The sequence below is a fragment of the Anomaloglossus baeobatrachus genome, chromosome 7, assembly GCF_048569485.1.
Source record: "Anomaloglossus baeobatrachus isolate aAnoBae1 chromosome 7, aAnoBae1.hap1, whole genome shotgun sequence".
In the NCBI taxonomy this organism is placed as follows: domain Eukaryota; kingdom Metazoa; phylum Chordata; class Amphibia; order Anura; family Aromobatidae; genus Anomaloglossus; species Anomaloglossus baeobatrachus.
The window spans coordinates 55808033-55824898 of NC_134359.1; the positions used below are offsets into that span (position 1 = coordinate 55808033).

Here is a 16866-nt window from a genome sequence, read left to right on the forward strand (position 1 = left end):
AGACTTGTTTCACATGTCCACATATCAGTCTAAAGCCCCCGTCACATTTGACGACTTTCCAGCGATCCAAAAAATGATACGAGCTGATGAGGATTGCTGGCAAGTCACTGTGTGGTCGCTGGTGAGATGTCAAACAGTCAGATCTTCCCAATGATGCAGCAACGATAGTGACCATAGCGACCTGTATAACTATCTCGGTGGTCGTTGCACGCCTACGTGGCTGTACGTGTCTGAGCTCTGAGTCGTCAACGAGGTCGTTGGTAAGGTGTCCAACACCAATGTATCCTGCCCAGTAGGACCTCGACGATCAAAAATGGTCCAGGCTATTCCGACAAGTTCAGTGATCTCACAGCAGGGGCCTGGTCGCTGCTATGTGTCAAACATAGCGCGATAGTTGGCGAGGTCGTTGTTGCGTCACAGAATCTGTGACTCAGCAGCGATCTCGCTAGCGATCTCACTAGGTGTGGACCCTTATGTGTCGACGGCCTCAGGTCTACCTACCCAAACTAAACAGATTCATGCCCATCAGACTTGGTATTCCGATACATCCTCACCGATCCAATATTGATGGCCTGTCCATTGATTGATTTTTAAGGTTCTGGATAACCACTTTGAGTTTCCTAATTGAGTATTTTGAAAGTGAGATTTCTCAACTTGACAATCCCTTTACAATGATATACAAGAAATAACCAACTAACAGTTTCTACAGGAAAGACCTTGACATTGACCGCTATTCCCTATCCATAAATTACTGATCGCTGAATGGTGAAGAGATGCGAGCGCTCAACCTCCGCTCCATTCATTGTCTATGGGACTGCTGCAGAAAGCAGAATACAGCGCTCTATTTCTGCCGGTCAGTCATATGCACTTCAGGGCCATTCAGGACTGGGTACTCGAGAGCACAATGCTTAAGATTGCCAGGGTCTCGGCAGTCGTCCCCCCCAGCAATCAGTAGGTTATGGATAGAGAATACCTTTTGATTCTGGGTAATACCCCTTTAACAGCGATCAGTAAGTCGTAGATAGGGAATAGCATTTTTTGGGGGTGGGGGGTTTATTTATTTATTTTTTTTTATTTTTTAAGAAAAAGGCCTTTTGTTCACATAGAAAAAGTTTTAGATCTTTGAGATCTGCTCATGAAAAATGGGAGCAAAAATAAGTGTTAAGTTTTATACTTTTGTTCAATGTAAAAAGAGTGATTTTGTGCCCCGTTCACCTTTCATTGACCAATTTCACAATTCTTTTTCCAGAACATTTCACCTGCATTGTAAAAGTCCTCTACTCGCTCCTGTATACCCAAGCCCTCATCGCAGTCACCGGGAGACTCGGTGCCGAGGAGCGAGAACGTTGGAGAGAGTCCGGAACTCACAAAAAAGTACGTAATTCTGTTATATCTATAATTTAGGGCAGCCCAGTGAAAAGTTTAGGTGAGAATTATATCTGCCGCTGTCCCTGCTGTCATTGCCACTTTTACTTTTATTCTGCTTTTTTTTTTTTTCTTCTTTTTTAAATAATGATTACAAGAGGAAAATCAATGGCTCCTATTTTGTGAGAGGCTTTTATGTGATGCTCTGCGAGGATAGAAGCTATTAGACGGAAAGGTGACATTTTTCAGCCATCAGCCACTATGAAAAGTTTCAGCTCCAAAGGTGCAGAGGTGGCAGAATCATTCATTGTATAACTGATCTCCTGACAAGCGGACAGCCGCACAAAATTCTTCACTGGCACCGAAGAACGACATTTCAGCTCCATCAGTGTGCGATGCCGCTTACGTCCTGACCTCTGTCTATCCGAAAATAAACATTTTAGCAAATTTTTCTTTTACCTAAGCAAAAAATGCTTATATGTGTCTGCACCTTGGAGACATTGTGGCCTGGAACGAAGGGCCTGTAATGACATTTCCCTGCAAAATCATCACTGTCCATCTGCTTTTCCTTCATTTTTCAAATGGACCTATCCATTGCTTATCTTCTAAAGCTTAAATAAGTCGGTCCTCATTTGGGATCATCCCCATCTGGGTAGCTTTATTCCTTGGAGGCGGTTTTGGTGATTATAGGCATAGTGACCTAGCTTTGGCAACAACAGCAGTGAAAGACGTAACTTGGGTTTCCTGTGATTTTTCTTTGAGGTTCTTTTTTTAAGCATTGCAAGAAAACTCACTTCTATACTTATCGCTCCTCTGTCTGTGCACTGGCCTAAATGTATCAACACCGCTTCTATCCTGTACTTTCTCTTCATGTGTTTTCCTCCTTATTTGTAACAGATTTTCTCCACCCTCCCTGAGACCTTACATGCTTTTCTCCCTCTTCACACCTGACATTAGTGCACAAACGCTCTTACTCTCCTATCATTAACACTGATTGAAGGGAGCACAGAGCAGAGAAAAGCAAATTAGGATCACTGACAGTTTGCTCTAATTTTGCAAATACTCCTAGGTAAACAACTTACAGGAGTAAAATGGTAGTGTCAAGGGAGGAATTTGCATTGAAGACTGCTAATGGAGTCCTCATTTGGGATATCCAGAGACGGCGCCGTATTGCCGTATATCAGTGCCAATATATATATCCATGTATATAAGACAAAGAACACAGACATGCTCTCTTTTCAGCCAGCATCACCAACTGGCTCGTATATTACGATAGATCCAATTATACAGTAAGTAAGCGTAAATAACCTTGAAACTAACGAAGGAGTGTGTTCACTCCCCAATTTCTCTCATCCCTCCTGCCCTCCCGTACATTCCTTTTGTGTGAACATTACTGATAAGAGTTTATAGCTTCACATTCTGGTTTCATCATCTTTAGTTAACTCCTTCATGATTATACAACTTTGAATTATACTATAGGTCTGTTCAATTGCTACACAGACAGACAGATAATTTTGCATCTACATCTACATTTTGATTTAGTTATATACACAGATATTCTTATTACGTTTGAACAAACAAGCTATAGCTCAGTGCCACCTCCACAGTCCCCCCTTTAATAAAATATCTGTGAATATTATTAACCTTAAATTTAAAAATGTTCCCCATTTAGATATATTGTATTATTTGGGACTTATTTGTGACCTACCGCCCTTGGGACTTTAATTATATCTATATCTATATATGCGGGCTTTTCATGAAATCGGTTGTTTAATTTAACACTACAGGCTTTAGCTCCCCCCTTTAATACTTATTTTTATTTATTAAACATAACTCTATGATTTATAGGGGCTATTAGAATTGGCATTATTACTCTCATTAGGGCACATTATCCTGATGAAGAAAAATTGAATCTAAACCTTATTTAAAAATTAGCACATAATTAAAAAAAACACAAAAGGAAATTTGGAAATTGTCCATGGTTCTTCTTTCCGGATATGAAACAAAAAAAGGATGCTTAGTCAGTGCTAGTCCACTTAGGGCCACTTTGTGAACCTGGATAATCTGCTCTTGATAATACAAAAATAACAAAACATGATGAGGCTTCATGTATACAGTTTGTGGTGCAGACTTGGAAAAACCTTCTGGGATAATGGGTTGAATAGCGGCCGCTTTCTGCTTCGATTGTGTCGCGTCCATTGGTTTTTGAGATGTGATATCAACTCGCGTGTCACTGCCAGTGCTCAGCAGACTAGGCCGGAGAGACATCAGCCTGATGGGATAGGCTCCTCTAAAACTTTTCCTGAAATGAGAAAATCCATATCTAGCATTTTGTATTAAGGAAAATCACTGAAATTAGTAGGAAACAAAAACATTTGTAAATGGTTAGATTACATTAACCAAACCACATTTTTGGGTCTATGAAATGGCTGAATTAAGTATTTTCGACTACTCAATTCGTACCTTCAACAGTCCCCCCTTTACTTACTTCTGCCATTTCCAAATACTAAGGGTACTGTGTTCCCTTAGGAAAAGAGGAAGAAAGATCTGTTGGGAAATCCTGCCTGACTGAACTTTGAGGCATGGGTGGAGAGGGGAATGGGATTTCTTCACCGGTTTGAGACCAAGGACCCCTAGGCGAGTCCTCACCCTTTGTAGTTGGACTTTCCCATGTCTCAAGGTTCTCTAAGTCCTCTCTTCTAACTGTTTCGGCAATGATGGTTTGGGACTGTACAGGTTTTTTTGTAAAGGATAAATATAAGCAGGACGTTCAGTGCAGCTTCGGTGGATCGACCCTTCTGCAATGCGGGGCGTGAATCTATGTTGTCCTGCCGTTGAGCTTTATCGAAATTTCTGTGTCCTTTTTAGGATTAATCAGTCTCCTGACCGAAAACCATATACTACTAACTCTGATTTAGGATCTGGAATTAGAAAATAGACTTGTTTATTTCTCTAATTAGTCAATCATATGAAAATTATACGTGGTTTGCACTAGACCAAAGAAAAACATTTTACATTGGAACCTGTTTATTACTAAAGAGAAACACAACACACACTAAAGAGAAACAAAACACGCATTGATTTACAACTTATCAGTTTGGTTTTTTTTTTTTTTTTTTACATACCACTTGCATTATGTGGATTTTCAGCAATAACGTCGTTTTCTGCACTGGAAAGCTTCTGACCAGACCTGGAAAGAAATCTACACAACACGCACAGACTTGCATACAACGTGCTCATGATAAACATCTATAATTAGTTTGCAGTCTCTAAGAATGGGTAGAGCAGGTGCAGGGTGTTTCTACGGATTCTTTACAGTTTTTCCTCATTGTTTTAAAAACGTGCTCCACAAGACCGGGTGAGTTTATCTACCTGGGTACTGAACCCTGGCGTCACCAAAGCACACACTGATATCTAACTTTCACAGATGTTAGTCCATGTTACTTGGGCCATCATTAAGAAGAGATCTCATGGCAGAGAAAGCTTACCGCCCTTCATCCACAGACCTTCCTCAGTCAGCCGGCTCCCTGCGTCTCGCACTCCACTTCTTATTGGTTCACTTTTTCCTGTAGGGATTTAAGAACACAAGGAGTGACAGAAGTCACTGACGTGACCGGTGTCACCGAGGCATGGTCTTTATGCATGGTAAAGGACTCCTCAACTCTAGGCCCGTTCACTGCTTCTTGGTCAGCTTCACCTGTGCGGGGATCTCCATCCGATTCCATCAGCTCAGATCTAGACTTTCTTTTCGGCGTACCTAGCTTATTTGACAACAGGAAAGATCTACATCCTACATACACATTTTGACTATCTTACCTGCCTCTGCTCCACCCATCTAGAGAGGCACTTACGTCACTTCCTTCCGTACCGATAGGAGGGGAGGGAGTGGCCTAAATTTAGACTACCTCATGGTGTGTAAACCGTAGCATATCCAGTGCAGAATCGACCACCATCTGGTTTCATCTATAAACACAAAAACTAAAAGAAATCTAGATTAGATCATTCCTATAACAGACATATATTCTTATATTCATAATAATCCAATAAACATGACATAACTGTTGCAAAAGAAAGGCCAACTTTAAAGCCTGCTTTAAAGCCTATCCAATATATCTGCTGCTGGAAAAATGCAATAGATATCTACTTCCTCCCTTTTTATATAATACTGTGGCAAAATATATAGGTCTATAACAGTAAACAATATGATTAACTAATAAATAAATATAACTTATACTCTACTGGGAAATTTTGAAACCTTACAACAGGGTTCATAGATATTCTGTATCTACAAAAGAAAAGGAAAGTAATCAATATTGGCATTTTGTATGCAAAAATAATAGAAAACAAAAACATAACCATAAAAACAAAAAAAAACTAATTTGTATATTTTAAAAAATATACTTTTCCCTGCAAAATTAATTCAATTATTTAAATAGCAGCAGAATACTATTGATAATCTCCTATGAAATTTTGAACTTTAAGGATTAAACAAAATCCACTCCACCAGCCGGAAAAAGCACTTGTTAGTACATAAGACAGAAACTGCTTTGTAAATCTGCTAAAACTACTTTTTTTTTTTTTTCTTACAACTTGTTCTACTTCCTTATTTTTTTTTTCCCTCTGCTCTCTACAACTTGTGATTAGCAGCAGCTTACTGGAAACACTCCCACACATCCCTGCGCTAACTTATGCCCCCCTGTCTCCTTCAGGTTGCGCGATGTTAGAACAGCTGGTGGACAAAACAGATACAAGAAAAAAAAAAAAAAAACATGGGCAGAACTTTCACTATAGAAATATATAAAATATATTTCTGTACCGTATCAGCCAGCAGAAACAAAAGTACTACAGAAACATATATTATAGAAACCTTAAGATTGATGGAGTGGAATGGAGAACATCATTAAAGCGGGTAGCTTGGGATTGGAAATCACTGCAACAAAAACAAGCAGTCCGGGGCTCCCCCTGTGTCATTAGGGAAGGTTGGGGCAGACTCCTGGGTGCAGCCGGACTGTGGGCATTATGTTGGGAAATCTCCTGGGACTGATTTAAAGGGATACTATGATACTCTGGGAAAAGGCACACCAGGCTTCAGGTAGATCATTACTGAATCTACAGGGAACACCTGTATTGTAAATTTATGTGTTGCAAGTTTTGGTTACGGTTTTGAGGGTACCTGGCCAAACACTGAGATTTGTGGGTGTGACACTTTCTTTGATAGTGACCGGGCTGACCCCAACGCCAACAATTCTGTTGCTGGCTCTGCTAGTTTTGTTGATTGGGAGCTACGTATATAGGGTTTGGGCCCTATCGGGGCATGGGCTGTGGTGGGGGCTGCACCGGCGCAGTTGTATACACAAATTGATCTTGAGCCCATCTTTTTAAAGCGGCACAATACTGTTGTCCACTTTAAAAAATAGTGTCATCAGTGCCTGGGTGCATTGGGAGATGGGGCTCCATTAAGGGCCAAAAACTGTCTCCTGCTTTTACTTTGGTGAGATTATCCAGGTCCTTCCGGGCAGCTGAGTATAACTGATGGACCTGTAGCATCTTCCTATAAAATCGCATAGGGTTAATGCTGGGATCTGGCAGGCAGGGGATTAATGCCGCTGACTGGGTGGGGTTGAAAGGGACATATTTAAATGAGGGCTGTTCCTCGTCAGATTCGGGGTAAGGCTCACTATGTGTCCTAAGGGAAAAAGGGGGATCCAAGGGGAGGGGATTGGTAATTGGGGAGTGTGACGGCAGACTGGCCGGTGAGGGGAGAGACGGCATTGCAGGTATGGGAGGGAAAAGGGGTATGGGTGTGGAAAGGGTTAAGGGATGCTGTCTAGTGACTGCAGCATCTGTGAATATCTCCAGGACGGGGAATAGAATGGGGATCAGGTTGTGGGGCAGCAACAAAACAACCTATCGGAGGACCCTCAGATCTGTCCTCAGACTCGGGTAACATATAGTAAAACACAACATCTCCTTGCTCATCTTCATCTTCAACCTCAATATATCTTTCTGATAGCAATGCCTGCGATATTCTGCCAAACAATTCTGCATCATTCAACAATCTCCTATCTTTTAACTTGCCCTTTTTTGCTTTCAATGCTGTTGCCCATAGTGACGGTTGTAGCCGACCTCCTTTTGGTAATTCTAACATTTTAAACATCTCCAAGGCACGACATACAGCTTTCTTCCCTTCTCTCTCTGCAACTAGCTCTAACACATTCTGTGAACCTTCAGGCCTCTCAGCTTTCTGTCTCCTCTGTCTGAACATTTTTGCTATGTTGGTGGTGTCTGGATTACACTAATATAACCATGCGGTGAGCGTTAGAGTCCGGCCGGCACCTAAGGCTACACCTCTATACTAGCTGGCAACTCCTCAGCTATATAGTAATAAGGGTATCCCGTGATATGGAGGAGGGGTACAAAATGTATTCCCTCCGGACTTGATCAGCTGCACCAAAATTAATGTCCTAATCCCTATCTTCAGCCACGGGAACCCCCTAATAAGGGTATCTCGTGATATGGAGGAGGGGTACAAAAGGTATTCCCTCCGGACTTGGTCAACTGTATCAAAATTAATATCCTAATCCCTATCTTCAGCCACGGGAACCCCCCCGCGTCTTTAATTACAGACCGGGTCAGTCTAACTAGCTATATCCAGCCACCACCATCTTTCCTGCCCTAACAACCGTCCTCTGGATCCCTTGTGACACTCGATCCACACCTCAGGGCTGGGATCGTGCTCTGAGCTCCAGCGGGCAACACCCCTGAGTCACAATCAGGTACCTTTTAACACCGATATGGACACACAGCCCGTCACTCCCTCCTCTCCAAAACCAACCACAACGGTAGTGAATACACAGTATGTAACACTTACCCGTGGGGTCGGAGGTGATCAGCCTGTTTGGAGGAGAGGGAGATCTCAGTCCGCGACGTCCAAACCATCGGTATCTCCAGGTCGGTATGCGTCCTTGAAGGAGCCCCACGTTGGGCGCCAAACTGTCAAGGGAGGAATTTGCATTGAAGACTGCTAATGGAGTCCTCATTTGGGATATCCAGAGACGGCGCCGTATTGCCGTATATCAGTGCCAATATATATATCCATGTATATAAGACAAAGAACACAGACATGCTCTCTTTTCAGCCAGCATCACCAACTGGCTCGTATATTACGATAGATCCAATTATACAGTAAGTAAGCGTAAATAACCTTGAAACTAACGAAGGAGTGTGTTCACTCCCCAATTTCTCTCATCCCTCCTGCCCTCCCGTACATTCCTTTTGTGTGAACATTACTGATAAGAGTTTATAGCTTCACATTCTGGTTTCATCATCTTTAGTTAACTCCTTCATGATTATACAACTTTGAATTATACTATAGGTCTGTTCAATTGCTACACAGACAGACAGATAATTTTGCATCTACATCTACATTTTGATTTAGTTATATACACAGATATTCTTATTACGTTTGAACAAACAAGCTATAGCTCAGTGCCACCTCCACAGTAGAACATTTTTAATGAAGAGTATTTAGAAAGTGGCTTAACTTTGCATGTAGTAGGCAAATGAACTAGGTAATACATAAAGCTGCTTCCCATGGAAGTTTTTATAACTGCACCGTATGGAAAAACATCAGTTTTCTTTTTTATTTTTTTTTTTGGTCACCTGTTGAAATTGAATAAGAGCAATGCACAATCGCAGGAGTGTTTACATCATACTTTGTCCACATTTGCAATTAGGTTTCTTTACTCCAGATTCATGGAGGGCAGAAAAACCATTTGTTTTCTATGAAAAAGCCCATTACTAATGATTTTCTATTGTTTTGTCCCAGTCCCTCCTCTCTTCGCTCACTCTCTAGAGATCATCAGTGGAGGCCAAGAGAGACGACAGATCCCCCTCTTCATCACCCTTTTCGGTAGACATTACTGACCAGAACTTTTCTTGTAGAAGATATTAGGGACCCAGATTTAGGGAGAATTTTTTTTTGCTTTTATATTATTACCTTTATCATCTGAATTTCGGTCTTGTATTTTTTACTAAAATCGCCTTTTTTTCCATAGAGTTCATATTCTCCCGGGAAGTCATGGGAAGCCTTGCTTGGTTTTGCGATCAGCGAATTATCGGCAGGAAAGTTCTACCAAGAAGAGGAGTCTGAGGACGCTACAAAGGTACCTGACAAGTGTGAACCACTAATGTAGTGCGATGTATATTTTAAAATATATTCCAATGCATAACAGAAATAAGGGCAACTTATTGTTTTTATGGGGTGGTTTTTGTCTTTTTCAGACCAGTCCTATCACATGGACTTCACAGTCTATTGAACATCATGTGCAGCAGTTTTGTTTGCCCTTCCTGAGGATCACAACCCTTCTTCAGCACCATCTCTTTGGAGCCGATATTCCAAGCTGCCAGGTAAAGAATTTGTTGCATATATTATATTAGGGGTAACCCCAATTTTGTCCGGTCACGAAATCTTGATGACCTACTCCCAGCATAGGAAGTGTATTGATAACTGATCCTCAACATACACTACAGTTCAAAAGTTTAGGGTCACTTAGATATTTCTTTTATTTTTTAAAGAAAAGCACATTTTTTTTCAATGAAGCTAACATTAAATTAAACAGAAATACACTCTATACCCATACCCATTTCCAACAACCACCACTCCAGTGTTCTAATGGTACATTGTGTTTGCTAACTGTGTTAGAAGGCTAATGGATGTTTAGAAATCCCTTGAAAATCCTTGTGCAAATATGTTAGCACAGCTGGATACAGTTTTGCTGATTAGAGAAGCTATAAAACTGACCTTCCTTTGAGCTACTTGAGAATTTGGAGCATTTCATTTGTTGGTTCCATTAAACTTTCAAAATGGCCAGAGAAAGAGAACTTTCATGTGAAACTCGACAGTCTATTCTTGTTCTTAGAAATGAAGGATATTCCATGCGAGAAATTGCCAAGAAACTGAAGATTTCCTACAACCGTGTGTACTACTCCCTTCAGAGGAGAGCACAAACAGGCTCTAACCAGAGTAGAAAGAAAAGTTGGAGGCCGCGCTGCACAACTGAGCAACAAGACATGTTCCTTAGAGTCTCTAGTTTGAGAACTCAACGCCTCACAGGTCCTCAACTGGCAGCTTCATTAAATAGTACCCGCAAACCACCAGTCTACAATGAAGAGGCGACTCTGGGATGCTGGCCTTCAGGGCAGAGTTGCAAAGAAAAAGCCATATCTGAGACTGGCCAATAAAAGGAAAAGATTACTAGTGATGAGTGAATACTAAATATTCAGGTTCGGATTGTTCGTACTGTATACCTAGTTCAATTTCATTATTTGTCAAGAATGATGAACCTAATGTCAGTCAATGGGGGAATTCGAGCACTTTTCTGGGAAATCTTCAAGAAAACTGTTTGGGTTCCCATTGACAGGCATTAGGTTCGTTATTTGTGATGAATACTGGAATACTAGGGATTCGGTACGAATAACCCAAACTTGAATATTTTGTTTTCGCTCACCACTAGTGGTCACAATTCATGAAAGTTACAGAAGCAGTCGAGCACAATCTCATTTCAGATGGGAGTCTCAGAGGTGAGACCTGCACCCATCAGACACACAGTGCCGTCCTCTCTGCAGTAGGAAACCTCTTTGTGTTAGTTCTTTTTTTTTCACCAGGAAGTAAAGAATGAGTTTTTTTTACGTCGTCTACATCCATTGTGAAGGTTTCTTTGTGGCTTATAGGAAGAAGATGAATTTGTCGTCCTTTGCAACTGCTTAGGAATTTTACCATCCGTCCTCCAAACATCGCGAGAGTTCACCAGCTCTGCTTGCCTAGACTGGCCGGTCTCTGCTTTTGATCTGATGTCTCAGTGGTGCTCAGAAGTGATTCAGTTTACAGAGAAGCAGCCCGACCAAGTCAATGTAAGCAATTTTTTCATTTTATTTTTACTTTATTACAATTTTGCATTGGATTCAGAATAGCACCGGACGTCTTATTGTTGCATGGGTTTAATGCATTAGACTTGCTAAGCATGCCCCTCTCTTTATATGGCAGTACTGTATTCTTTCCTATGTGGTGCTTTTGGCTTATAATTACTGTATTTTCCGCCATTATCTGTTCTTTTACATTCTGCACCTCTCTCCTTTCAGGCTCTACTCATCCAGGAGACTAAATGGGATTTACCACGGCTTCTTCAGTTGCCAGAAATCTACAACACCATTTTCCAGTACTATCATAGGAAGGCCTGCAGCGTGTGCACCAAGGTCCCCAAGGATCCAGCACTTTGCCTTGTCTGTGGCACATTTGTTTGCTTGAAGGGTCTGTGCTGCAAGCAGCAGAATTTCTGTGAATGTGTCCTGGTAAGACTTTTGGATTTTATTTTTTTCATTTGGATTCTGCTTTAAGAAATGCATAACGTCCCCGGAAGCTGATTTGCTGTTTTTGTTGTTTTTTTTAATCTTTTATGTTTCTCAGTCATGATTAGTGATGAGCAAACCCGAACTGTAAAGTTCTGGGTCCATACCTGACACCTAGTTTCCATGCACAGACCCAAACATGGACTTCTTCAGAGAGGTTCATGTTACTGTACCTGGATGTAAAAAAAAAAAAGCAAAATGGGGATAACATATCACAATTATAATTACCGAGTCTCCACACAGCTGTCTCACTGCTTCAGGGTACGCTCATGAGATTTCATGAATATTCACTTCTTCCCCCGCCTACCCTCTGTGACAGCATCTGTGATTGGTTGCAGTCAGACTGCTGGTGTCTGTGATTTTGTTGCCCTCACACTAGCTGCCTGGGTCTTGAAGTAGAGTGTAAAAAAATAAATAATTGTAAAAAATGGTGTTGGGTCCCCCATTTTTTAATACCTGGAGGCTGCAGCTCCCAGCTGTGTACGTTATCTTGTCTGTGTATTTAGATATGAGGGACATCACGCAACTTTTTTAAAATTATTTAAATAAAAAAAAAGAACGGTGTGGTGTTTCCCCCAATTTTGATACCCAGCCAAGATAAAGCAGACAGCTGGGAACTGATATTCTTAGGCTGGGGAGGCCCATAGTTATTGGGTCCTCCCCAGCCTAAAAATAGAAGCCTGCAGCCGCCCCAGAATTAGCGCATCATTAGATCTGCGGGTTCGCCCATTTCTAGTCAGGATTTGATAGACCAGTCTTCTTTCACTGAGGAGCATGCGACAAGTAGAAGTACAATATAAATGTAAGGATTTTGTTGAGTGTCCGAAGTAAAATAAATACAGATTTTAAATGTGTCTTGGAAGAAATTCACTCTCATGGTGACTGTTCCAGGCATCCTTTATTTTATCCATGTATTTTAAGGATGGGAAACAGGTAGGTAGGAAGGGGGTACTGAACAGTTTGTAGTAGGTGAGACTCTGGAGAACCCCCTTTAAAAGATAAGGACGCCTTTGGGACCCTTTTTCTTAAATGGATGTATTTTTGGCAGTTAACTGATCTGCAGCCAGCAATTCAGCGTCCAACACACATTATGGGAAAAAAAAACGGGGCAACGTTTTTATTAAAACTCAATTTCAAACGTAATTTTTAGTTAAAAACACATGCATTAATAAATAATAATAAAGTTTATTTATATAGCGCCAACATATTCCGCAGCACTTTACAATCCGGTGGGGGGTTATATAGACAAATACAAAACAAAATAGTACATAATTCAACAGCTACAGTAGGGATGAGGGCCCTGCTCGAAAGCTTACAATCTATTGGGAAGAAGGGGGACACAAGAGGTGAAGCACACTTGTAGATCTGGCCGGCCATTATTATGCTAGTTAATTGGTTACATATAAAGATGATGATCTGGTCTTTAGACAGTAACCTTTTGGGTGACCTTACGTGCTATTGGTTGTATGTAGGATGTGATGACAGACATAGGAGAGAGAAGGGTACGAGTAGCATTTAGAAGGTGGGACGGGGGAGAGTTATGTTAGTAAGTTATGATGATAAGCTTGTCTGAAGAGATGTGTTTTTAATGTACGCTTAAAAAATTGCGGGCTGGATGTTCGTCGCATTCTTTGGGGTAGTGCATTCCAGAAAACTGGCGCGGCACGAGAAAAGTCTTTGAGACGGAGGTGTGAGGTTCGTATTATGGCGGATGTTAGTCTAAGATCATTTGCGGAATGAAGGGGGCGGGTGGGATGATAAACAGAGATGAGGGATGAGATATATGGTGGTGCAGAGCTGTGGAGAGCTTTGTGGGTGAGGGATATAAGTTTGTACTGTATTCTGTAGCTGATAGGTAGCCAGTGTAGTGACTGGCACAAGGTAGAGGCATCGGTGAAGCGTCTGGACAGGAATATGACCCTGGCTGCTGCATTCAAGATGCATTGGAGAGGGGAGAGTTTGGTGCGAGGGAGACCAATCAATAAAGAGTTGCAGTAATGTGTATAGAGAGAAAAGGAAGAGGGCCCAAGACTGAACCTTGAGGAACCCCGAAGGTGAGGGAGAGAGGCATTGCCATTAAAAGAAAGTGTCTATATATTTGACGTAAAATTGGACTGTGAGATCAATGCCCAGTGTAAAGGGTTGATGATACTGGAAGGGTTGTATTCTCATTCTTATTTCTTCTCTTCAGCACTCGCAGAACTGTGGAGCCGGTACAGGGATCTTCCTGCTGATCAACGCCTCGGTAATAATTATAATTCGGGGGCTCCGATTCTGCCTCTGGGGTTCAGTGTATCTTGATGCCCACGGCGAGGAAGATCGAGAACTCAGGTAATAATTAATAATGAACAATCTTATGATATGCGCTTTTAGGAGATAATTGTCAGTTCCCCCGTCCTTATGTTTTAGACCTACATTGTCATTAATATGCCTCAGAAAAAAAATAAGCCTCATTAACGTCCTTTTACTGCCTTTTTCACAGACGTGGAAAACCTCTTTACATTTGCAAGGAGCGTTACAATGTGCTGGAGCAACAGTGGGTGACGCACACGTTTGATCACATCAATAAGAGATGGGGCCCGCATTACAATGGCCTGTGAAGATCAATGCAATCGCAAATGAAATTGCTAGCAAGAAGCAAAGGGCTCCCTTCAGAAAGAAGGAGACGAGGGCGGGTGCGATCCCTGCCAGCATAAAGCTTTTTAGTGATTAGGTGCTATTGTACTAATACCGACACATCCCTGCAAGCACTGGAAGAGCCGCGGCCGAAGAAAGAAACCTGCAAACGAACGCTCCGGCCGGCGGCGTCCCGAAAGCACAATGAATGCTGAATGTTCAAGGCGCATTTCCGCTCGTTCTCTGTAGAATATTTCTCTACGTTTCTGTACTTTTTATTTTTTAAGTTCTTGCTTCTATTTGTGGATTTGTATAGTCACTGGAGACTTTACCGACACCCGTCGGTATTACATCCCAATATTGGGGTTTGTTAGCGCTGCTTAGGGTCATCCATCTCCAGTGCAAGCCGCCAGCGGGGAAGGGGGGGGGGGGCGCGATTGATGTGAATATTATGTGCTGTGATGATTTGTGATATTTAAGTTGTTTTTTTGTTTTTTTTTTTTGGGGTGGGGGCTTTTTAGCCTTAACTTTCAAACTACTCCACCATACTAAAGCGCTAGCTCAGTATGGCCCGGGTGCATTGGATATATTTGCTAAGTGGGACTGCACTTTTAAATGTTTGATAAGCTCACTGTAAACTAATCTGTGTGTCCTTCTCTGTGTTCATATGTAATTAGGAATCCATTGTAAAACACATTTTTGTTTCCTGTGAAATATTGTATAGTTACAGATGTTATTAATGACGATTTTAAATGGAAATGAAATGTAATCCAATATAAATATTACTGTCTGTGTGTATAGAACAAAAATACATGCATTCAGGGACATATAAATAAGTGCGTTATTTGTCCAGAGGGTCCGAGAAGTTTGTTTTTCTTTTTTAGGATTTGTTAAAACGGAATTCTCAGGAATTTTAGACTTGATCGATAAGAAATTGAGATGTGATATTCGATTTCTGTGATTTCTTTTTTTTTTTTTTTTTTTTTTTCCTTCTGCAAGGGGTAAGTAAATTTTTTTATGCAGTGAACAAAGCTTAAATGACATCTGAACAAGACACTGGTCATCGAGGTCTTGTAAAAATGTAGAAAACAATAAAACAGATCATCTAATCTGAAACCTGGATGTTTTTCACGCTGACTGAGTAATGTAGATCTGAGGCCTCGTTCACACATCTGTGTTTAAACACGTACATGAAAAAATGGTAATGGTGTCCGTGTTTAGAAACTGTGTCCATTTTTTTTATTTATTTTTTTTTACTATCAGTGTTTTATTTGTTTTTCACAGATGGAGCAATACATAAATAAATGGCAAAGCGTCTCCTATAATTTGCAGTTTTAAAAAATAAGGCACACTGATGCCGTCCATGTGCTTTACGTGTTCTTCACTGACCCATAGGGGTACTTTGCACACTACGACATCGCAGCTGCGATGTCGGTGGGGTCAAATCGAAAGTGTCGACATCAGAGAATGTGAATCCTTTTTAATACGATTAACGAGCGCAAAAGCGTCGTAATCGTATCATCGGTGTAGTGTCCGACATTTTCATAATTTCGCGGCAGCGATGGTAAGATGTTGTTCCTCGTTCCCCTGCGGCAGCACACATCGCTGTGTGAGAAGCCGCAGGAGCGAGGAACATCAGCTTACCTGCATCACCGCGGCTCACACTGGCTATGCGGAGGGACGGAGGTGGGCAGGATGTTAACGTCCCGCTCATCTCCGCCCCTCCGCTTCTATTGGACGCCTGCTGTGTGACATCGCTGTGACGCCGCACGACCCGCCCCCTTAGGAAGGAGGCGGTTCGCCAGCCAGAGTGACGTCGCAAGGCAGGTATGTGCATGTGAAGCTGCTGTAGCGATAATGTTCGCTACGGCAGCTATCACAAGACATCGCTGCTGCGACGGGGGCGGGGACTATTGCGCTCGGCATCACTACCATCGGCTTGCGATGTCATAGTGTGCAAAGCACCCCTTAGACTTGTAGATAAATTGTATGGACAGCATCCCAGGGATATAATCAATTTTTTTTATTCCATCAGGCAATGTTTCGCCCTACATATTCCTTGCCAAAGCCCATATGTAGGGCGAAACGTTGCCTGATGGAATAAAAGAAAAACTGAATATACCCCTGGGACGCTCTCCATGCTATTTATTTACGTTCTGATTACCAAGAGGATCCCTTTGATTTCACTTGCGTCCCATCTCCTATGAAGGATCCACCTGAGGTGCTGCAAACAAGTTTGTTTTTTTCTTGTGTTTGCTTTGGTCATCCATGCTGCCAGAAAAAAAGTCATGTCTCTGTGTGTTTGCATGAACGCATACTCCATGTAAGAACATGGACATATGATCAGCAACATAAAGTGTGTACATAGTCTAGCTGTGAAAAAAACTGATACAACACGTGCATGTAACACAGATGTCTGAATGAGGGCTTAGGAGAAGACTGGATTTTTAGTAAATGTGCCTTTGTTCGCTCCCCGGC

At 41.7% G+C, this 16866-nt stretch overlaps 1 protein-coding gene across 1 annotated transcript in view; it reads left to right on the forward strand.

Moving 5' to 3' along the window:
* UBR3 (ubiquitin protein ligase E3 component n-recognin 3) overlaps positions 1-15243 on the forward strand; it is a gene marked incomplete at its 5' end in the record, with an annotated part of 224320 nt that extends 209077 nt beyond the window's left edge. The window contains 7 exons of the mRNA XM_075319687.1: positions 1250-1374; positions 9423-9530; positions 9649-9774; positions 11098-11277; positions 11506-11715; positions 13964-14103; positions 14255-15243. Coding sequence (XP_075175802.1) covers positions 1250-1374; positions 9423-9530; positions 9649-9774; positions 11098-11277; positions 11506-11715; positions 13964-14103; positions 14255-14372 — 1007 coding nt within the window. The remainder of the gene's footprint in view (positions 1-1249; positions 1375-9422; positions 9531-9648; positions 9775-11097; positions 11278-11505; positions 11716-13963; positions 14104-14254) is intronic.
* Between the last annotated feature and the right edge of the window lie 1623 nt (positions 15244-16866).